This window comes from Rana temporaria, chromosome 5, assembly GCF_905171775.1.
Source record: "Rana temporaria chromosome 5, aRanTem1.1, whole genome shotgun sequence".
Taxonomy (NCBI): Eukaryota; Metazoa; Chordata; class Amphibia; order Anura; family Ranidae; genus Rana; species Rana temporaria.
In genome coordinates, this window is record NC_053493.1 from 123,957,172 (window position 1) to 123,979,471 (window position 22,300).

The 22,300-nt window shown below is 42.5% G+C and overlaps 1 protein-coding gene across 1 annotated transcript in view; it reads left to right on the forward strand.

Annotated features, from left to right (window-relative positions):
• Nucleotides 1–22,300, forward strand: part of GADL1 (glutamate decarboxylase like 1) — a 427,714-nt gene that overhangs the window by 214,127 nt on the left and 191,287 nt on the right. The window contains exons 9-11 of the mRNA XM_040353089.1: nt 2,981–3,097; nt 5,801–5,865; nt 16,597–16,678. Coding sequence (XP_040209023.1) covers nt 2,981–3,097; nt 5,801–5,865; nt 16,597–16,678 — 264 coding nt within the window. The remainder of the gene's footprint in view (nt 1–2,980; nt 3,098–5,800; nt 5,866–16,596; nt 16,679–22,300) is intronic.

Below are 22,300 nucleotides of genomic sequence, written 5' to 3' on the forward strand. Positions count from 1 at the left end.
CCGCATCATGTATACCTTTGAACTGCTGCACAATGACAGACAAAGATTCAATTAGACTAGAAAATGCAGATAACTGGTTAACATTACTGAAAACAACTTCAGGTAAAACATGCTCACCCAAGTCCCCAGGAGGGGGGGAAGAGGCAGCGCTGCTCCCTTGCTGGCAAGAAGCACCTCTTGTTGCAGCTCCCTCAGCTTGAGGAGCTAAATTATTGGTCTTACATTTCTTTTTTCTTCCAGGCTGTTTCCTGGGGGCGCCCACGCTCATCTCTGGTACTGCAGCTGGGCTGACAGATAAAACAGAGCCACTCTCCTCAGACAGGCAACGCTTCAGCCACTCTTCACCTCCCCTGCTCTCCGCCTTCTCTAGGAGTCTACATAAGAGCTCCTCACGGCTGTCCTGCACAGCGCGCTTCATCCTGAGAGAGAGGGAGAGGCGGGCGATGCTGCTTGTCAGGAGATGTGACTGAGCAAATCGCCTCAGCCTCTCCCTTATATAGGCTCGTCCAGTGCGGGTTTTACCTCACGCGAACGGACCTATCAGAGAAGGGGGCTGCCGCAGCTGACCAATCAGAGGCTGTTACTACCCCAGAGCGCGGCAGCCCACTTCTCCCTCTGCTCTATCCCATGCAGGCTCAGCATACTGCCGTAGCCTCACATTCTGTTCTTTACTATTCTTTGATTTTCATTCTATTGTTTTATTATTTTATATTCTATTTTATTGCATTATTTTTTAGAAATCGATTTATATTTTTTAGATTTTGATTCAAATTTGCTTTCAATTTTCATTCGAATTTGTTTTCGAATCAAATTGTTTTTGAATTCGATTTGAATAAAATTTGTTTTCGAATTCGATCGAATTTCGTCCGTGGGTTTTCGATTCGAAAACGTTAGTTCGGATTCGGTTAAATTCGTTAATATTACAATTTGGGAATTCGTATGCACCCAAATTTCCGAATAATGAAATATTCGTCCGAATTTCGATTCGGAACGAAACGAAATGCACATGCCTAGCCTCAATGACTTCTCTAGCTACAAGCACTGTGGAGAAATTCATTTTAAAAGTCAAAAGCAGAGGCACAGATATTGCTTCTGGTTGATTTTTCAACAGCTTTATCTCATTGAGCTGGGCACATACTGTATTTATGCAGTGTTTTGTAATCTCCCTTCAAAGCACTATGTCCCGTAGCTGTCTCCTGCCCAGTTCTTCTGTTATCTGCCTGATAACTCCTGACAAGTTCTCTGTCACGTATGATAAAAGCAGCCTGAGTTTTGTGTTGGGGAGGATGCTATAAATAGATTAGCACAGAGCTGAATGATTCAACAAACAGAGCTGAAAGTCTCTACCTATTAAAAGAAGATGGGGTGTGTGCCTTTCCTCCAATCAGCTGTCTTGGCTGTATGCCCAGACTTCACTCCAGTGCTGACCAGGAAGAGAAAATCTCCTAACACGATGTGCACTTTCTAAACAGTATATAAAGCTGAAGACAGCAGATATACTGTACATGTAAAACTTATGTAGGCAGATTTGTTTCATCCCTGTGTATCATCTGAGGCTGTTCACTTCACTGGTTATATGTAAGGGTTTACATCCACTTTAACCGATTGAGGACCGCCGCACGACGATATACGTCGACAAAATGGCATGGCTGGGCACAAGGGCATACATGTACGTCCCCTTTAAGATCCCAGCCATGGGTCGGGAGCGCAGTCCTCTTCTCTGTGACCGTCTCCGCGTGAACAGCGGACCCGATCGCTGCCGGTGTCCCGCGATCGGGTCACAGAGAGGAAGTACGGGGAGAGGTAAGTGTAAACAAACCTCTTCCTGTGCTTCCTAGTGAGCCTGTCACTGATCGTCTGTTCCCTGTCATAGGGAACGACATCAGTGACGTCACAAATTAGGGCACACTTAACCCCTACAGCGCCCCCTTCTGGTTAATCCCTTCACTGCCAGTGTCATTTTTACAGTAACCAGTGCATTTTTATAGCACTGTTCGCTGTAAAAATGACAATGGTCCCAAAATAGTATCAAAAGTGTCCGTTGTGTCCGCCATTATGTCGCAGTCATGATAAAAATCGCTGAAAATGCAATAAAACTATCCCCTATTTGGTGGATGCTATAAATTTTGCGCAAACGAATCAATAAACGCTTATTACCAAAAATATATAGAAGAATACGTATTGGCCTAAACTGAGGAAAAAATAATTATATATTTTTTGGGGATATTTATTATAGAAAAAAGTAAAAAATATTGAATTTTTTTCCAGAATTGTCGCTCTATTTTTGTTTATAGCGCAAAAAATAAAAACTGCAGAGGTGATCAAATACCACCAAAAGAAAGCTCTATTTGTGGGAAAAAAAGGACGCCAATTTTGATTGGGAGCCACGTCGCACGACCGCGCAATTGTCAGTTAAATTGACGCAGTGCCGAATCGCAAAAAGTGGCCTGGTTTTTAAGCTGCATACTGGTCCGGGGCTTAAGTGGTTAAAACAACTGAAAATCTGTCAAGTCATTGAAAAGTCCATAGCCATACACTCAAACTAAAAATGTTATAATAAATACAGTAATGTGTTAAATATGGGCCTTTGTATCAGCCTACAGTTCTATTTTAGCGAGAATGTTTCTTTTGTTGACCTCTTTTAAGAATGGCCTGGTTAGTGGCCTGTCTATCATGCTGATTCAAAGCCTTTAAGCCTTTAAGCCTTTAATAATTTATAAAACAGGATAGATAGATAGATAGATAGATAGATAGATAGATAGATAGATAGATAGATAGATAGATAGATAGATAGATAGATAGATAGATAGATAGATAGATAGATAGATTTTTTTTTTCCCACAAGAATTTAGGTTTAATTACACTTGATGCTGGGCAATTGTTAAAGGGTACTACCAAATATAATTGCAGATGCCAAAATCTACAACAGAATACAAGATTCAAACAAAATGTGTAACTTTTATCTCTGTCATTTTTACAGGGAGCCGCGCCATTCCTTGTCATTGGCACATCTGGTACTACTGTGTTAGGTGCATTCGATCCTCTGGATGGTATAGCAGACATCTGTGAGAGGCATAAACTTTGGTTCCATGTTGATGTAAGTTACCAGATGATACACTATTCTGTTCAAAAACCTTACAAAGCTTTGAAATATACACATCCTATAATTGTTTTCATACTTTTAGATAAAATTGAGTTTATAATCTATTGTTGTTATTTCCAGAGCTGTTTCAAAATTTTAGCTTTGGCTGTTTTTTGTTGACAGCTTTCAAGATTCAACTATGCTGTCAAAACTATATTGTGTAAAATATATTTACCTTTATCTTTTTTGCAAGACTGAATATGTTCACTACTATGTTTATTTTAAAATATACTTAAAAGTATCTGTTTATCATAATTTCCTTCTCTAAACTGAGTTTATATTTCTTCATTCTACCATTCTACCTGTTTTATTAGAAGGACCTCCAGCTTTTAGAAAAAAACGTATGTTAAGGTGGGAGATAATACAATTATATTTAGCAAACAGCTTCCACTACTCATCTTTTGTTGCCTTTATATAATTTAAAAGCAATGAGAAATTATACGTTTATGAAGTTTTGATGCTGTGTTAAAAATGCTTCCATTTTTTAATTGACCTAATGGAGTTGAAAGTTATTCAATTGAAAAAGTGAATATTCAATTGGCTCTGTGAGTAAGTTGAAGCTGCAATCACTCTAATCCTTTAATAAAAAATAAGGAATAATTCAGCGTTTTCTTCTTCCTTATGCACATGATTAGATATTAAAAATAAACACAATTTCCTCATATTCTCTAAGAAAAGTGAAGATTCACTTTGCAAAGTTAAAGCAATAGGTTTTCTTAAAAATAAAAAATAAACATATTATACTTACATGCTCCATGTAATGGTTTTGAGCAGAGCGCCCCTCATCCATCTCTTCTCTGGACCACCGCCGGTGCTTTTGGCTTCTCCCCCTGCCAAAGTCCACCATAGAAAGCAGTTTTCTATGGGGCCACTGGCTTGGCCCCTACCCCTTCTCTCTTCTCACTGCCTGGGATTGACAGCAGCAGGAGCCAATGGAAGAGAGAAATGCTGCTCCTGCTACCTGAGCTACCTGAGCTAGATCAAGATCGGGCTCAGGTAAATATAAGGCTTATGGTTGAATGATCAAGCAATTTTAGTATATTATTCTAGAATACTAGCTGGCTTTGACAACCCACTGCTGCTGTTATAGAAGGTATAATTTTTTTTATGTATTGTAATTATTATACCTACTGTTCCCAATCTAGATTTGTAATGGCCAGAGCAAAGATATGAACTCTGATGGGGAGATTGTATAGCAGATATAAGAAAGCAGTGGGTAATACAACTCATCAGAGGCCATCAATAATTTAACAAAATTGAGATTTACTTGGTATGTGATTACTTATTTAAAGGGTCACTAAAGGAATTTTTTTTTCTTAGCTAAATAGCTTCCTTTACCTTACTGCAGTCCTGGTTTCATGTCCTCATTGTTCGTTTTTGCTTTGATGTTGCTGTAATTCCTCTCTGTTCTGGACACTTCCTGGTTGTCTGTTTCCTGATCACCACAGTACTGGGAGATTTCACTCTGTGGTGACTAATCAAGGAGGTGTGATTACTGTGTGTCTAAAACTCCTCAGCACCAATCCAGTTTCGTTTTACAAAGTATCACTGCCCTCTATTGGCTCTCTGGCTCTGTACATCAGAGAACCAGGAAACAACAGCAAAAACAAAACTAAACTGTAGGCACATTATATGATCGTTTTTTATCTATTTTTAATAATTTTTAAAAGAAATCGGTTGACTATTATGTCTCTATACCCTGTAAACAGTCATTTCAGCTAAAACAATGTTTTCCTTTAGTGACCATTTAATGCCCTGTGCTAAAACAAAATAAAAAGATAAAGCTTTAAGGCTGGGTTCACACCTATGGGAATTGGATGCAGTTTTCTCTGCAGCCAATTTGCATAGCAGGAGAATGTGGCCGGCTCTCTATGGAGCCGGCTCACATATTTCCAGTGCAGCTGCGGAGTGCACTGCACTGTGCGTTATTGGCTCAGTTTCAGGGCCGAATTCAGGCAAAGATTCGTCCCTGAAACGGAGAACAGGGGACGCACAGAGTTCTTATGTGATGAGCAGAGAGTTAAGGTGTGAACCAAGCCTAAAACATTTCTATAATTCCACTATATCTGTATTAATTAGGATGTTTGCTCCTGTTGCTCACAAACATTCAATACTCCTTGATAAACTCACAGGCATCTCAATGAACCTAATTTCTAAACTATTCATGTGAACCACTCTGATAATTATGCTGAAGATATTTTTATTTTTACTTTTTTATTAGTAGATGGCAAAAGAAAAGCATGTCATATTTTCAGTCACCACATTTTCTGAGTTATTATTGCAATGTTTTATATGTATTCATATTTTCCTGCACTCTGATCCAATTATATGTCCAAAAATATTCATATTTTTCCTATACTGACCATCTAAATTTCACATTACGCAGTCAGCAGTCAAATATAATATCAGAGGAAAACATTATTTTAAATCAGTCATGTTTGACTATAAGACTGGCAGGTAAAGTAAAACACATTTACTGTGCAGCACTACTAAGCAAAGAACAGAGCTTGTGTATGTAATTAACAAATATAAATGCCCTAATGTGCATATATTATTACAAACTACACCTAGGTTTTTACCACACATTGTTAATATTATTCATATCAACTTTTTAATATATACAGTGCATGTAATATTGATTATGATTATATATTATAGGCCTCCTGGGGAGGATCAGCTTTAATGTCAAGAAAATATAAAAAGCTTTTGCACGGCATTGACCGGTAAGTGCAATATGTTCACCTAATATACCCTGAAATAGTATTATTGCCTTAAAGTCTCAACAGGTAAAATCCCCATGCTTCAGTGTTTTGGTGAATCCATTTGTTCCACACATTCTAATTTATTTTTTTGCTGTTATATACACTGCTCAAAAAAATTTAAAGGAACACTTTGAAAACATATCAGATCTTATCTGGCAAAAATCTCATGCTGGATATCTATACTGATATGGACTGTGTAATGTGTTAGGAATGAAAGGTCCCAGCAATATGCTGGACCAACATGGGCTGGCCCAAAGGACGAGAAGCACCTATGTGCAGTCTCTCCTGCTGTGTCCTTGTCATTACAGGTGCCGTGCGGATGCTGGGCAGCAACAACGATTCGATTGGTCGAGAATCGGACCCGCCGATTGGTCGAATCGGGCGGGAGAAACCCACGCTGTAGGAGTCTATAAAAGGGCTCCAGCGCGGCGGTCTCCTCAGCCCGTTCCTGTCAGCCAGCGTCGCAGCAGGGACAGAGCCTGTCAGCATGAAGCGCCGCGCCACCAGCAGCAGGGAAGCCCTCCTGTGCCAACTGCTGGAGAGGGCTGAGAGCAAGGGGGGTGAGGAATGGCTGCTCCGCTGTCTGGAGGAAGGTACTGCAGTTCAGCCCACACTATCCCCTCCAGTGCAGAGAAAAGGCTCAGCTGCTGCGGGGAGCACAGTGAAGCAGAAGCCAGGAAGGAAGAAGAAGGTTCAGAGTGCAGCCCCTTCTCCTCAGTCAGGTCTGAAGAATGAAGTTGCTGTGACAAGAAGTGCATCTCGGCAGCGGGTGAGCAGCGCTACTCACCTCATGCAGGTGGAGGAGAGTGAGCAACCAGTGTCCCAAGTTGGTGAGAAATCTTATCCTGATATGTCTCATTTGTCTGTTCTAGTTAATTCCCTGTCAAATGTTTTGCAGCAATTTCAAGGGGCACATGTTAGTGGTGCTGATAAAGGTATGCAAGGGGCACAGGGTTCTGGTGCTTATGGTGACAGGAATTTATACAGTAATTATGCAATAGGTACAGAACAGCAGTCACAGAGTGAGGCAGAATGCCAGAGAGCACATTTGTCTGGTGCTGATTTTTTGCATGAGACCAGTAATGATTTTACCCCGCATGATATGCAGTATTTGGAGGATGTAAATGCAATTTGGCAGGAGTCAAGTTCTCATGCATTACAAGATACTAGGAAGCCCAAGGGCTTGATTAATGCTATTAACCCCTCGTTGCCTATTAGGCTGTCAGCTGTGACAGTGGGGGAGGCTTCATTTAAAGAGCCCCTCCCATGTGTTCTGTCCCCTCTGGGCTTTCATTTGCCCAGGACAGTAAAAGAAAAAATTTGGAGGGGAGAGTTTATTGACTTGTTGTCTTTATTGCCCTCCTCCAAGGAGTTTTTGGCTAAAACTGACAAACAGGCGGGCGACAGGTCCGAGGAGGATAGGAGGAGGGCCGTGCCTAAAACTTTTCAAAATTGGCTGCAGGCTTTCTGCATTTATGCAGCTGTAATGGGGGAGCGTTTCCCCAGCAAGTGCTCAGGTCTATTCCAGCACTTGGACATCATTGCTGAGGCGTTTCGCCATTTCGGAGGCTCGTCTTGGTTCTCTTATGACGAGAACTTTCGACAAAAACTGGCAGTCCACCCCTCGTTACACTGGGGGACAAAAGACGTGGGTCTATGGTTAAACTTAATGTTGCCAACAAAACCCCAGTTTACTCCTAGGCCTCCGGCAAATAGTCAGGGCAATTTTCGCAAGGGTTTTTGCTTTGCCTTCAATGAGGGCCAGTGCAAGTTCCTTACAAATTGCCGGTATAGACACGATTGCTCTTACTGCAGCGGTTCGCATGCAGCCAGCAGGTGTTTCCGCAAATCCGCCGCATCCTCTTTTCAGCCAGTTCCCAAGGATAACCATGGAAAAGGCGCCGACTCCAGTGAGGTTAGTCGAAATGCAACCATGGTTAGAGCGCTACCCAGATCACAGGATGGCGGCTCTGCTAATTGAGGGATTCAGAGATGGGTTTTTAGTGCCGGCCTTTAAAGGCCCAGGCTGTTTGATGGTTAAAAATGTAATATCAGTTGATTGTCATGTTGAGGTTGTGTATGAAAAGATATCCAAAGAACTGGCTGAAGGTAGGGTTGCGGGCCCTTTCCAGGCTCCCCCGTTTACGAACTTTCGTCTGTCCCCGTTGGGCATAGTCCCCAAAAAAGAAGCGGGAGCATATAGGTTAATTCATCATCTTTCCTACCCTCCTAAATCCTCCCTGAATGATGAGGTTTCTAACATATTAGCTCCCGTATGTTATTCTTCTTTTGATGAAGCTTTGGTCATCTTAAGGCAGATGGGCAGGGGTTCCTTGCTGGCGAAGGCCGACATTAAAACGGCTTTTCGTTTGTTGCCAGTGCACCCCCAAGGCTTTAATTCTTTGGGATTTCATTTCTTGGGTCATTTTTTCTTTGATAAGGCTATGCCCATGGGTTTTTCCCTATCATGCTTTTACTTTGAAGCCTTCTCCACCTTTTTGCACTGGGTCCTATCCCAAAGGTTTCCTCATGGGGCTGCTTTGCATTACCTAGATGATTTTTTATTCTTTGGAAAGGAAGGATCCTCGGAATGCTCCGAGGCTTTACAGGTTTTCTTTGAAATCTGTGAAGACTTTGGCGTTCCCTTAGCGCAGGAAAAAACCTTTTTTCCCTCCACGTCTATCGAATTCCTCGGCATTATTATTGATTCGATACACATGGAGTTCAGATTACCGGAACAAAAATTGCGTAAGATGAGATCCCTGATCTCCTCATTCTTATCCAGAAAGAAAGTGCTATTAAAAGAGGCCCAGTCTTTACTGGGGCTGTTTGCGTTCGCTGCTCGGGTCATCCCAATGGCTAGGGTGTTCTCACGTAGTTTCTCCCTGGCCATCAAAGGCCTTACTAACCCACGGGCACACGTCAGGTTGTCAAAAGGGGTTAGGGAGGATCTTAAGATCTGGGATGCCTTTTTGATCAGTTTTAACGGTTCCACAGTGTGGCAACAGGAATTTGTAGTGAGTAGTCAGATGAATTTCTTTACGGACGCAGCCGGCTCGGTAGGCTATGGGGCCTTCCTTAACGGGCATTGGTGTGCTGGTGTTTGGCATCAGGAATGGTTACAGGAGGACATCTTGCAAAACCTGGTCCTCCTGGAGCTATTTCCAGTGGTAGTCTCGGTAGTAATCTGGAAAGAATTCTTTGAGAATAGGAGAATCATGGTCCATACGGACAATAAAGGTGTCCTGTTCGCTATTAATGCGTTATCCTCTAGATCTGAGCCGGTTGTTAAACTGCTGCGTTTTTTGGTTTTACACTGTATGCGCCATAATATTTGGCTTAAGGCTGAGCATATAGCTGGAATTCATAACAATATTGCAGATGCTTTGTCTCGCCTACAGTTCGCAAAGTTTCGGGACCTGGCTCCGTCGGCAGATCAACAGGGGACCCCTTGCCCGGAATTCCTCTGGGGCTTAATATGGGACTAATTTTCAGTAACCTACGCAATTCAGTTTCAAGTAAGACATGGTCGGACTATAAGTTATCTTGGTCCAGATGGTTCTCTTTTTGCCAGAATGTGGGGTCGGATCCTTTTAGTGTTACTCCGTTGTTAGCCTTATCTTTTCTATCCAATTTGATTCAGGCACGGTTATCCCCGGCGTCAGTGAGCAAGATACTTGCTGGGGTGTCATTCTTTTTGAAATTTTCAGGTCTACCAGCCTTGACTTCTTTCTTTCAAGTGACTCAAGTTTTGAAGGGTTTTAGGAGGTCCAGGCCTTCAAGTGACGACAGGCGTCCCATTTCGGTCGAACTGTTATTGGACCTCCTGGGTTCGCTTCACGAGGTATGTTCATCTGGTTTTGAAGTTCTGCTGTTTAAAGCTGTTTTTTCAGTCGCCTTTTTCGGAGCTCTCAGGGTAGGTGAATTCACAGCAATTAACAAGTCTTCCTCATCTTTTCTTAGGTTCAATCATATCCGGGTACAGGATGGCTGTCTTTTTATTTTTCTTTGCAGGTCCAAATCTATGCCAGTGGGTAAAGGTTGTTGGTTTTCCCTTTCTAGTTCACCTAACGATTCCTTATGCCCGGTCTCCCAAGTCGAAAGGTATTTGGCGGTAAGGCCGACTCATCCGGACTCGTTTTTTGTACACAGTGATTTATCCCCTCTTACCAGGTACCAGTTTTCGGCCGTTTTTTCGGCTTGTTTGAAGCTTTTGAATTTATCAGGTTTTCGTTTTTCGTCACATTCCTTTAGGATAGGGGCAGCCACAATAGCTAACTCCTTGGGTTTTTCAGAGGACAGGTTAAAGTATGTAGGGCGTTGGAATAGTTCTAGGTACAAGCTATATGTTCGTCCAGAGTTAATTTTATAATTTTTTTTCTTTCAGAGCAAGTCAAGAAGGTGGTATGGATAGTAGGCCACTCTTATGTTTTCTGGGCCGCCAAGCATGCCGGAACGAGGCCCTACTCCACTAACCTAGGTCTAGACTCCTCATTTTTTACTTTACTATGGTCAGGTGTTAGGGGTTTGAGGTGGCGTAATGTGAAGGACCATTTGGTGCATTTGTCGGCCATATGGCCTTCACCTCAGATCCTAGTATTACATGTAGGTGGTAACGATTTAGGTAAATTGGGCACTTGGGATCTACTATGTGAAATAAAGAGAGATTTGCATACAATGGGTCTCATGTTTCCAGGTTCTGTTTTGGCTTTTTCGGAAATGATCCCAAGAATTCTGTGGTCTCCTCAGAGTAGTCTGTTTTATTTGGACAGAATTCGGAGGAGACTTAACAGGACCATCCATAGTTTCCTGATTTCTTCTGGCGGAGTGTCGTTCCGCCACTCGGAATTAGAAGGTTTTATCCCAGGCCTTTTTCGCAGGGATGGAGTCCATCTGTCACCCATTGGCATAGACATTTTCAATATGGGTTTGCAAAACCTGATAGAAGCAGCCACGGTGGTGGGGGGGCCTCAGCCGGCAGTTGCTCTGCCGGCGCCGGCCGGTGGGGATTAGTCGTCCAGCTTTGGCTGGATGGACATCAGGTTATTCCCTTTGAAATATGTTTTACCAATTATTTATTTATTTAAATTAATTAACCCCCCCCCTTATGGGTAACACCGTGGCCATATATTTTCCATTTAATAAATATGTTGGATCATACTTGTGTGTTGTGTTGTTATTTAAGGTACCTTTGTGCTAGCCCATGAAAGGTCCCAGCAATATGCTGGACCAACATGGGCTGGCCCAAAGGACGAGAAGCACCTATGTGCAGTCTCTCCTGCTGTGTCCTTGTCATTACAGGTGCCGTGCGGATGCTGGGCAGCAACAACGATTCGATTGGTCGAGAATCGGACCCGCCGATTGGTCGAATCGGGCGGGAGAAACCCACGCTGTAGGAGTCTATAAAAGGGCTCCAGCGCGGCGGTCTCCTCAGCCCGTTCCTGTCAGCCAGCGTCGCCCACCCTCCCTCCCTATTCCCTAGTCACGTTGTTGTCCGAGATGGGGGATTAGTCGTCCAGCTTTGGCTGGATGGACATCAGGTTATTCCCTTTGAAATATGTTTTACCAATTATTTATTTATTTAAATTAATTAACCCCCCCCCTTATGGGTAACACCGTGGCCATATATTTTCCATTTAATAAATATGTTTGATCATACTTGTGTGTTGTGTTGTTATTTAAGGTACCTTTGTGCTAGCCCATGAAAAGATGGCACATCATTTGATGGAAATGAAAATTATCCACCTACAGAGGGGTGAAATTCAAAGACACCCCGAAAATCAAAGTGAAAAAATTATGCAGCAAGCTAGTCCATTTTGCTGAAATTTCATTGCAACAACTCAAAATGGTCCTCAGTAGTTTGTATGGCCCCCAAGTGCTTGTATGCATGCCTGACAACATCAGGGCATGCTCCTAATGAGTCGACGAATGGTGTCCTGGGGTATTTCCTCCCAGATCTGGACCAGAGCATCACTGAGCTCCTGAACAGACTGAGGTACAACCTGGTGGCACCAGATGGACCTAAACATAATGTCCCAGAGGTGTTCTTTTGGATTTAGGTCAGGTGAGTGTGGGGGCCATTCAATGGTATACATTTTTTCATCCTCCAGGAACTGGCTGCATGTTCTCGCCACATGAGGCCGGGCATTGACGTGCACCAGGAGGAACCCGGGGCCCACTGCACCAGCGTAGGGTCTGACAATGGGTCCATGGATTTCATCCCAATACCTAATGGCAGTCAGGGTGCCATTGTATAGCCTGTAGAGGTCTGTGCGTCCCTTCATGGAGATGCCTCCCCAGACCATCACTGACCCACCACCAAACCGGTCATGCTGAACGATGTTACAGGCAGCATAAAGTTCTCCGCGGCTTCTCCAGACCCTTTCATGTCTGTCACATATGCTCAGGGTGAACCTGCTCTCATCTGTGAAAAGCATAGGGCATCAGTGGCGGACCTGCCAATTCTGGTGTTCAATGGAAAATGCTAATCGAGCTCCACAGTGTCCGGCAGTGAGCACAGAGCACACTAGAGGACCTTGGGCCCTCAGACCACCCCCATGAAGTCTGTTTCTGATTGTTTGGTCAGAGAGATTCACAACAGTGGCCTGCTGGAGGTCATTTTGTAGGGCTCTGGCAGTGCTCATCCTGTTCCTCCTTGCACAAAGGAGCAGATACCGGTCCTGCTGATGGGTTAAGGACCTTCTACAGCTCTGTCCAGTTCTCCTAGAGTAACTGCCTGTCTCCTGGAATCTCCTCCATGCTCTTGAGACTGTGCTGGGAGACACAGCAAACCTTCTGGCAATGACACGTATTGATGTGCCATCTTGGAGGAGTTGGACTGCCTGTGCAACCTTTATAGGGTCCAAGTATCGCTTTGTGCTACCAGTAGGGACACTGACCCTAGCCAAATGCAAAACTAGTGAAAAACAGTCAGAAAAGATGAGTAGGAAAAAAAAATGTCAGACACCTCCACCTGAAAAAAACATTCCTGTTTTGGAGGTTGTCTCATTGTTGCCCATCTAGTGCACCTGTTAGTAATTTCAATTAACAGCAAAGCAGCTGAAACTAATTAACAACCCCCTCTGTATACACCTCTCCCCCTCTGCTACTTAACTGACCAGATCAATATCCCAGGAGTTCTGATTCAAAAGTGTTCCTTTAATTTTTTGAGCAGTGTATAATAAATTCAGCCTGTGGGGAGGTGTAGCTTGGTGTGGCAGCAGTAATCTCAATGGTCCAATATGTTTGTAGAGAACAGACTTGTATTAATGCAGAATCCGGTAATTCACAACAATTATGACGGGAAGGCCCCCAACCGGGAATACTCACGGCAAGTAACAGTAGTGTGTTGCATGGCAGGTCTCAGATGCACCAACTACATCTGCCTTGACTGGTGGAATGTGGCCTGGGTAGGCCTCCAGTAAGGATGGTATGTCTCTATGGATGGTGTGTCCCTATCCTTTCCCTACTCATTTTCAATCTCTCCCTGCTGTTAATCACTGTCCTTGTCAGACAGATGACCTGTCCTATACTTTACTGCTCACATGCAAATTGCGGGCCAAACCTAGGAGCCAGGTCTCCGCCTGACTCAAGATGGCTGCTAGAGTCACATCCAATCAGATAGCTTCACCAGTGACCCAGGAAACCATAGATGAACTATGTTCCTCTCAACTTCCTCTCCACCTGCCGCAACCATTAAGCACTACCTGTGGTCGAAAAAGTCGACTGCACCAGCCTACACTCCCCACTCTTTGATAGATGCTGTCCTCAGCATCACAACACATTAAGGAGAAACAGGAACAATGCAATACACATAATTAAACCATAACATATACAGGTTCAAACAACATAATCAGAGTATCTAGCAGGAAGCTGACCACAGTTAGATTGGAACGTCCAATAGGCAACAGTGTCCTCAGGATCCAAGTGATCCTGTTCTGGTGGTGACTCTGAGGCCACAGGCAGTTGGAGGTCAATCAGAGGCCAAAGTCCGAATCCTTGGTTGATTCTGGACAGTCCGTGGAACTTGCATGAGTGTCTAGACAATTCGTAGTTGTTGTACTGGGGCTTTCTGCTTCCAGATAAAGAGTGGCTGGAGGCTCGAGGAACAGAGGAGGGAAATACCATTCAACTGGTATTTCCTGTACAGGTGGGACATCAACAGGATCAATCATCTCCCGATCTCCTGCTGATTTGGTGGAACAGTCGCCACCTAACACACTGGGCCTTAACAGGTTGCCATGGAGAAGCCTCATGACATGGATTAGGTCCCTCTGAGATTACATCATATACTGGAGTTGGCGGGAAAGGTTCTTTGTATTTTTCACCAACACACAGTCACCTGGTCGCAACGGCAGATCCTCCAGAACAGAGTCTTCAGCCAAGCCTTTGTGTCAATCTAGCACCACTTGCTAGGGTTGGACTACATGCTCCCAAAACAATTTAGTCATGGTTGGGGCCATTTGATCCCTAATGGAGATTACCTCTGAAAACTTGGTAAAGTGGTCGACAAAAACCTGGTTATAGCAATATCCTGAGGGCGAGCTGGAGATTGCTAGAAAGTCCATGGTAACCAGTTCTAGGGGCTCTGAGGGGATAATAGTAATTGCCATGGTTAAAGTTGAAGGCGCTGAAACATACTGGGGCATTGCTTGGATCAAAGGGCATACAGTTAAACTCAGAGGTGTGACAAAGGCAGTTATTTCATGATCTTTATCTGGCACTGGGACTTGCCAGTAGCCGCTTGTCAGGTCAAGGGTAAAGAATAGCTTGACCCAGTGCCATAAGTGACTCCTCTACCCGGGGTAACAGTAAGCATCCCAGTGAGCGCAGGCATTTCATTTGTGGTAGTTCATACAAAACTGCAAAATTCCATCTTTCTTTTGCACCAATACCACTGGAGCAGCCCACGGACTATGACTCTCTTAAATCACCTTACTCTGTAGCATGTTGGAGAGGAAGTCCCTGACCTCCTGGCACAGCGATGGGGAAATATAACAGTGTCACTCCAGAATGGATGGAACATTCCCCATATGGATGATGTCCTCTGGGCTGGCAGCAAGAACCAGTAGATGCTTTTTTGCTAGTGAAGCAGCCTCTGCTGCGGTAGCAGGTAGTCTTGGAGGGGAATGTCCAGTTGTTTCTGAAGCAACTTGTATTGTGACTCATCCAACGAAGACATGGCTGCTTGTAGTGGAGCAAAAATGGCCTCTACTGGCTTAAGCTGAGTCTCCAAGATGCAGTGATGACACTAGTAGGTCTGCTAGGATGGCATGGTTGGGAAGTGAAACTGGAGTTGTCCCTAAGTTGATGAGCTGCACCACTCCCCTAGCACCACTATTTCTTTGCAGGGTTCCACCATCACTGTGGATCCTTGAGGTTTCTTGTAAACCCCAATGGGAAGAGACCAAACTACCTTTTGGAGGCATGCCAGTAGACATTTTTGCTTAGGTGGTGTGCAGACAACTCCCACTTCTTCTGGATGCTTCCTCGCTGCCTTCTGGTGAGCATTGTAGGCTCATATCACGTTGAGCCACACAGCTTGCAGACCACAGCTTTAATGTTTGCATCACTGAATTATATATTTAGCTTTAATAACCATTCAGATGTGGGACCAGAGGCACACTACACATGCTATCTATAGAGGCAAAGATTAGAATACATGGCTGCAGGAAAACTGAGTATGGGGGAACTGCTAGGTGAATCTCCCTAGAAGAGATAGCAATTGAATGCTGGCACCATTCTGACACAATAACACCTCACCTTATAATATTTGCCTTTTTGTAATGTAACCATAACTGGTAGATTGATGCCACATTAACATGATCCCTATTGGTAATTTGATCTCCACCAGGCTGGAGTTGCCTTCTTGCCAGTAAATATGGGATACTTGCCAATGAAATTTTAAGTATAAAATGTCTGCTGTTTTAAAGGCTGCTGCTTTTTTTCTATTAAGGCCTCATGCACACTGGACGTTAAAATAACATTATAAAAACATCAGTAGCTTTGCAGTGAGTTTTTCAAAATGTTTGCAATAGCGCTTCTTAGCGTCTTTCCGCGTTAGCATTTTTTAATCCTTTTTTTTCTACCAATGGATTAAAAACGTCCAAAAACGCAGGTGAGCAGCATTTTTGAGTGTTTATCAGTGTTTTTACAGCTGAAAAACGTCTCTAAGAGCCCACTAGTTTTATTTTTGTATTTTTTTTACTGCTCAAAAACGCCACTGACCAAAACTGCTGATAACAGCGAGCCTATGTGTGCATGGACACATAGGATAACAAGATGGAGCGTTTAATGACTAAAAAAAAACCATCTATTTCCAAAAACAGTTGCTGTAAAAATGTCAAGAAACACCCAGTGCATGAGGCCTTAAGGTTACAAACCTAAGTGTGACCCCCACCCCCCCTAGGGCTGTATGACTCCATTGATATTGTAGGTTTATTTGTACAGTGGTAATAAGTCAGGCTAGAATAGCTATTCTGAATAATGTTTCACTGTGCAATAATCAGCTGGGTGGAATATTAAGGTATCAAATTATATGCATATGATAAATAAATACAGCTATGAACATGGGTCACAGCAATTTGGAGGGTGGTTGGTGGGTGCACGATTACACTATCTGGGGAGATAAAAAAAATATGCCTAATTGATGCTTTGTATTTAAATTCACCATAAAACTTTTTTTCCACCTAGGGCTGATTCAGTTGCATGGAATCCTCATAAAATGTTAATGGCTGGGATCCAGTGTTGCGCTTTCCTGGTGAAAGACAACTCGGTAAGCAGGACAATATGGTTTTATGAATTTTAAGTATTGATAATAATAATATCCTATAGTTTTATATATATGGTTTGCAAAAATGTATGTTTACTTTGTTATTAAAAATTAATTGATAGCATGACATCTTGAGAAAAAATATTTTAGGCCCTATAGGGAGAACTGACAGCAATGGAATTATGCAAACATCTAAAATAAACAACGAGAGATCATCTGATGTCTGCACACTTAACTGCGAAGCAGTAGACTCTGTGGATAAGAAAGAACAGAGGGACGCCAGACTAAGTGCAGTATTATAACAGATTTAATGGTAAAAGCAAATTAATCACTCACAAATTAGCAGAATCAGATGAGAATGTGTATTTTAATCGCCATTTCTGGAGTCTGTTACAGCGTCTGGGTGGCTGGAAGCTGCCACAGACACAGATGGTGAGGAGTATCCAGGGATCCAAGCCAGGAAGCAGGAAGCCGCTGATCATGGCGTCAAGCTGGCGTCAGGCCGGAAGTGACATCACAGGAAGCTGATAATTTGCGTGTTAAAGTCCATTGGAATGCCGCTTTCTATGGGGCACTCGTACGGGCTTGCTCCTGAGCTGCCCTGTCTGCGTCTATAGACACAGACTGGGCAGCTCGCCCCTGCCACCCATTCGCCGATCACAGCATTAGAATGACAGCAGTGGGAGCCAATGTCTCCCACTGAAAACGATCTGCCCAGTGAGGAGGGAAACAGTGACAAGAACCACTGCTTTCATGCACATCGCTGGATTGAGATCGGGCTCAGGTTAGTATAACAGGGGGGAGGTGGCTGTTGGAATCCTGCAGCACAGAAAGTTTTTTACCTTAATGAATAAAATGCATTAGGGTTATAAACCTTAAGGCTTTAGAACAACTTAACTGTTAGAAAATACTGCACTTGGTTCTCTAGAATAAAATAACCCATTGTAAGATATAATGGGGATGTTATACTAAAGCAGTAGAGGATATTCACATTTCAAAATTAATGTTCATTTGACTCATTTGTACCCAGTGAATAAGGTGAAGTTGTGTCGACTTCAATCATTCAACTATGTGCAAGGCACAGCTCTGTTTTTTTTCCCTTGCATGTGATTGGGTGTTCAGATTAAACACAGCTTCACCTTACCCAATGAGCATTCTAGTTGTACTGTGACAATTTTCTATTCCTTTAGTAAATAAACCCAAATGACCCTTTAATGATTACTATTCAATACCTTTATTTTTATTCAGGATGTGAACTTGAAGATACTGATTGGTATTTCACTATTCACCAGTTGCAGTAAACATTTCCTCTTTGATTTGAAATAAGATGGAAGCAAACAATCATATTTCTTCCCGTATTTCATGATATTGTTGCACTTTGTTTAATAGTTGGTGTCTGTCTGTATTTTCACATAACAAGCTCAAGTCTTACATTTTATTTTCTAGTACAGCCCACTGAGAGCCCACTAATTACTAAGATATGTTTTCATTCAATTCTGCCAATCAGGTCCTCTCCAAATCAATTGACAACCCCAGTATCTAATAGTCAGAGTAGTTTACTATGATAACATCACATTTATTTTATTCACATGCTTCCAAAATTTGTATTAATCAGTGCAGAAAACAAGAAGTGTCCATGAAAGCCATCTAACTCATTAGATGCTCTCATTTACAGAGCTGATCAAAAATTCTGAACTCTCTGGAGAAGTGTTAGGCTGATTGCTGCACTTAACTATTTGCTCTCTCTTTGATTTACGTGATGGCTTGATGTGGCTATTCTAGGAACCGTGCTGCGTACAGAACTCTGCTTCTCTTTATTTTTTTATTTTTTATTTTTTTTACTTTCCCTAATTTGTGATATTTTTGCACTTAAGCAATCCTGAAACCAAGCATATTGACTTCTTATTAGCTTAATAGGTCATTTTTAGTCATGTATTGCAACAAAAAATAAAGTAAAGATGCAAATGTTGGAAAGCATTATAACCCCACAAAACAGCATGAATATTGTAAATTATACTGTCTCCTAAATGCTGCACCCATGGTAGATATTCCCTACTTGCCTTTTGGCATGTGGCAGAGTAGATGAAGTTTAGATAGATGAGAGCTGTTTATTTAAGCAACAGTGTGTAAAGCTCAGAGTAAACTGTGCTTATCGCTAAACACAAAGAAAACTACAATTCTATGTGCATTTAAAAAGTGATGATTGATATAACGTTTAAGATCATATTTAAAGTTGAACACTGTAGAAAATAAAAGTATAAAATAAACCTGACACATTCCATGTAATTCAGTGTGTCACTAACATTGCCCTTTTTATTTTCCTCTGACATACTTTTATTACCAGATAATCCTGCCAGTAGGTCTTTTATTATTCCACTTTTTTTAGGGTGACTGGGCTGTTTTTTTTGCAGTGAAATTGCACAGCAGCATTGTTGCCCGGGTTGAGAGGGTAGTCTTAGATGGACATAAAGAGAGTTTAAGTAGGCAACAGACAAATTAAAGCCATCTCAATCTAACACTTTTCAAACAGCTACAGCAATTTTGTTTAACCGCTTCAGCACCGGAAGATTTTACACCCTTCCTGACCAGAGCACTCTTTACAATTTGGCACTGAGTCACTTTAACTGACAATTGCGTGGTCATGCGACGCTGTACCCAAACGTCCTTTCTTTTCTCCACAAATAGAGCTTTCATTTTCTTCGATATTGCGGCAGACACATCGGACACTTTTGACACAATTTTTGGGACCATTCACATTCATACAGCGATTAGTGCTATCAAAATGCACTGATTACTGTATAAATGTAACTGGCAGGGAAGGGGTTAACACTAGGGGGCGATCAAGGGGTTAATCATGTTCCCTCACTGTGTTCTAACTGAAGGGGGATTGGACTTACTAGGGGAGATGACAAATCGCTGTTCATACTTTGTATGAACACACGATCAGTCTCTTCTCCCCTAAGAGAACCAGGTTCCCGCTGTCACAAGCGATCACAGGTGCCCGGCATGGTCAAAAGGCAAAGCAATGTAAGGTAATGTTGCTTCGCCCAGCCATGCCATTCTGCCGCAGCAAAACTGAGGTGGATGGTCGGCAAGTGGTTAGAGGGTAAGTTCACCTTTACAGGAAAATCTGCAAGGTGAACTTAAACAGGACGCCCTCCTCACCGCCCCAGCCCTGCCCATGTGACGCCGCCGACCAATCAGAACCCGCATAGCCCGACTGTCATCATGGGCAAAGAGGAGAGAAAGCCGTGATGATTTCAAATCCCCAGACCAGTACATCGGCAATATGAGCTGTCAGTGTGGGGGATCGCCGGCCTCCAGGTTAGCGGGACCAGAGGGATGGGGAGGGAGTCCAGTGTAAGTTCACCTTACAGATTTTCTGTAAAGGTGAACTTACACTTTAAGGCCTCTTTCACACATGCTGTTCCGATCAGGTCCGCCTGTCCATATTTTCCAGCAGATCAGATCGGACAATCCATGCACCTCTATGGAGCGACAGATGTCCGCTGACATTCGCCGCTATCCGATCCGATTTGGCCTGCCAAATCCAGACGGATGGAGACCCTACTTTCCATCCGTCTGGTGGATCGGATCAGATGGAATCGGATGAAAACAGACAGGTGGTCTGTTTTTATCAGTTCTCCCATAAAGGAGAGAGGGGCTCTGATAGGTCCGTCTCAGCACAGTAAGCGGAGACGGACCTGCCATCCGCCTGCTCAGCGAAGATCAATTGATCGATCGCCACTGAGCTAGCGGAGTCTGTCAAAACGGTCAAAACGTTTCAATTTAATTTGCATACAGTGTTGCATAATGACGCAACTGCCAGTTAAAGTAGCACAGTGCTGAATAGCAAAAAATGTCCTGGTCATGAACGGGGTAAAACCTTCTGGAGGTCAATATGTCAATTGACATTGTTATTAAAAACCAAAGCAGAGACATTGTAATTAAGCAGACAAGCACATATACCTGAGACTACAATTCAACTTACTGGAGGTTTAGACCTGATACCTTAGATACATTGATGACAGCAGAACAGATAGAATATAGAACTTGGCAGACAGACTTAAACCAATCATAATAATAGGGCAGACAATGAATCAGATTGCATTCACCTAACCAAAAAAATAATATGAAAAATGTGAAGAGGGAGCATGTGTGTGTCCCACCCCAGTGCATGCTCCCTGAACTCTAGCTATTTTTGATTAAAGTAAAGATAAATTGATTTCCTGCCCCACTTGCATGTAGTGCCCTAAGTTTTTTTTTTCCTGCCTTTTTTTATTACAAAAACTTGCAGCTCCAACAGCTCCAAGGTTCATACTGATGTCTGTCGATTCATGTCTTTCTACTTCATACTTAAATCCTCCTAGTTGTTTTACTTTCAACCATCACGCCTTTTAACTTGGGAAGAACATAACCTTGTGATTTTTTTACACACTTTGGCAGAAAAAGTTTAAAGTAACTCCATCTCCTTTTCAAACAAAGCATTCACCACATTCGAAATCTGTGACCTTGTTTTACCTTATTTTTCTTCAATGTGGTTTCAAGATTCCAAATTCACAAAAGCATAATGCATGTTGTATTTCTATTTCCATGTGCTATTTATGTTTTGTTTGATTTTCTTGGAATTTTTAATTCTCAAAAAGCATATAGATTTTTGTTACTTTAAAAATCAAAGTTATTGTATAGTTTTTTTTTTCTTTAAAATACCACAAGCTAAAGGTTAGTGATGATAGCTAAGTTTTAGTTTGGATATATTAAGAAACCTAGGAAAACATAAAGTGTGAGAAAAAATTAAAATTTATAATAAAAGAAGTACTTCACCAGTTTAATGTCTATTTCATGCGGGAAAAAAGGAAGTCACCAATGTGATTTTTTATGTTTGCACATTGAATTATTTTAGGGCCCTTTCACATTATCGGATCTCCGCTCTCCTCTATGGGGGGATCTGATGAACATGGACCGTCTGTCCGTTTTCACCAGATCCGATCCGCAGACAGATGGTAAAATAGGTTTTTCCTCCGTCTGCAGAATCGGACCATAGCGGGGACCGATGAGATCGGGTGTCAGCGGATGTTCACCACTGACACCCGCTATACCATAGGGATTAATGTATGTCCGTATTTCATCCAAAAACGGATGGATGAAATGCGGACATACTGTCCCCAGGTGTGAAAGGGTAGTTAGAAGAAAATTATCAATTCAAATAATATGACATTAAAAAGAGACTCTGTCACTTTTAAAAAAAAAATAAAGATGCTAGCAGGTATAACTTGCACACATCTGGAGATGCCTGCACATACCTGAAGCTTAATTTCCACCACTATACCAAAATACCTGGATGTTCTGAATAGACAAAGCTACAGCATTTCTGGGTTGTGATTGGATTATCTTCCTTCTCTGTCCCCTGCACATTTCTATAGGCCCATCATCATGATGAATTAGTATGAATGACATGGCCAGTAATGATGTGTAGGGGGTGAAAAATAGGACAGGATGCGCATTCTCCTTTCAGAAACTCTTCCGTTTTTCCTGATATGAACAGCCTAACATTTGAGGCATTCAAGTAGAACATGAAAGCTGCTGAAGGCAACTCAAGATACTGCTAGTACCATTGCTTTGTTT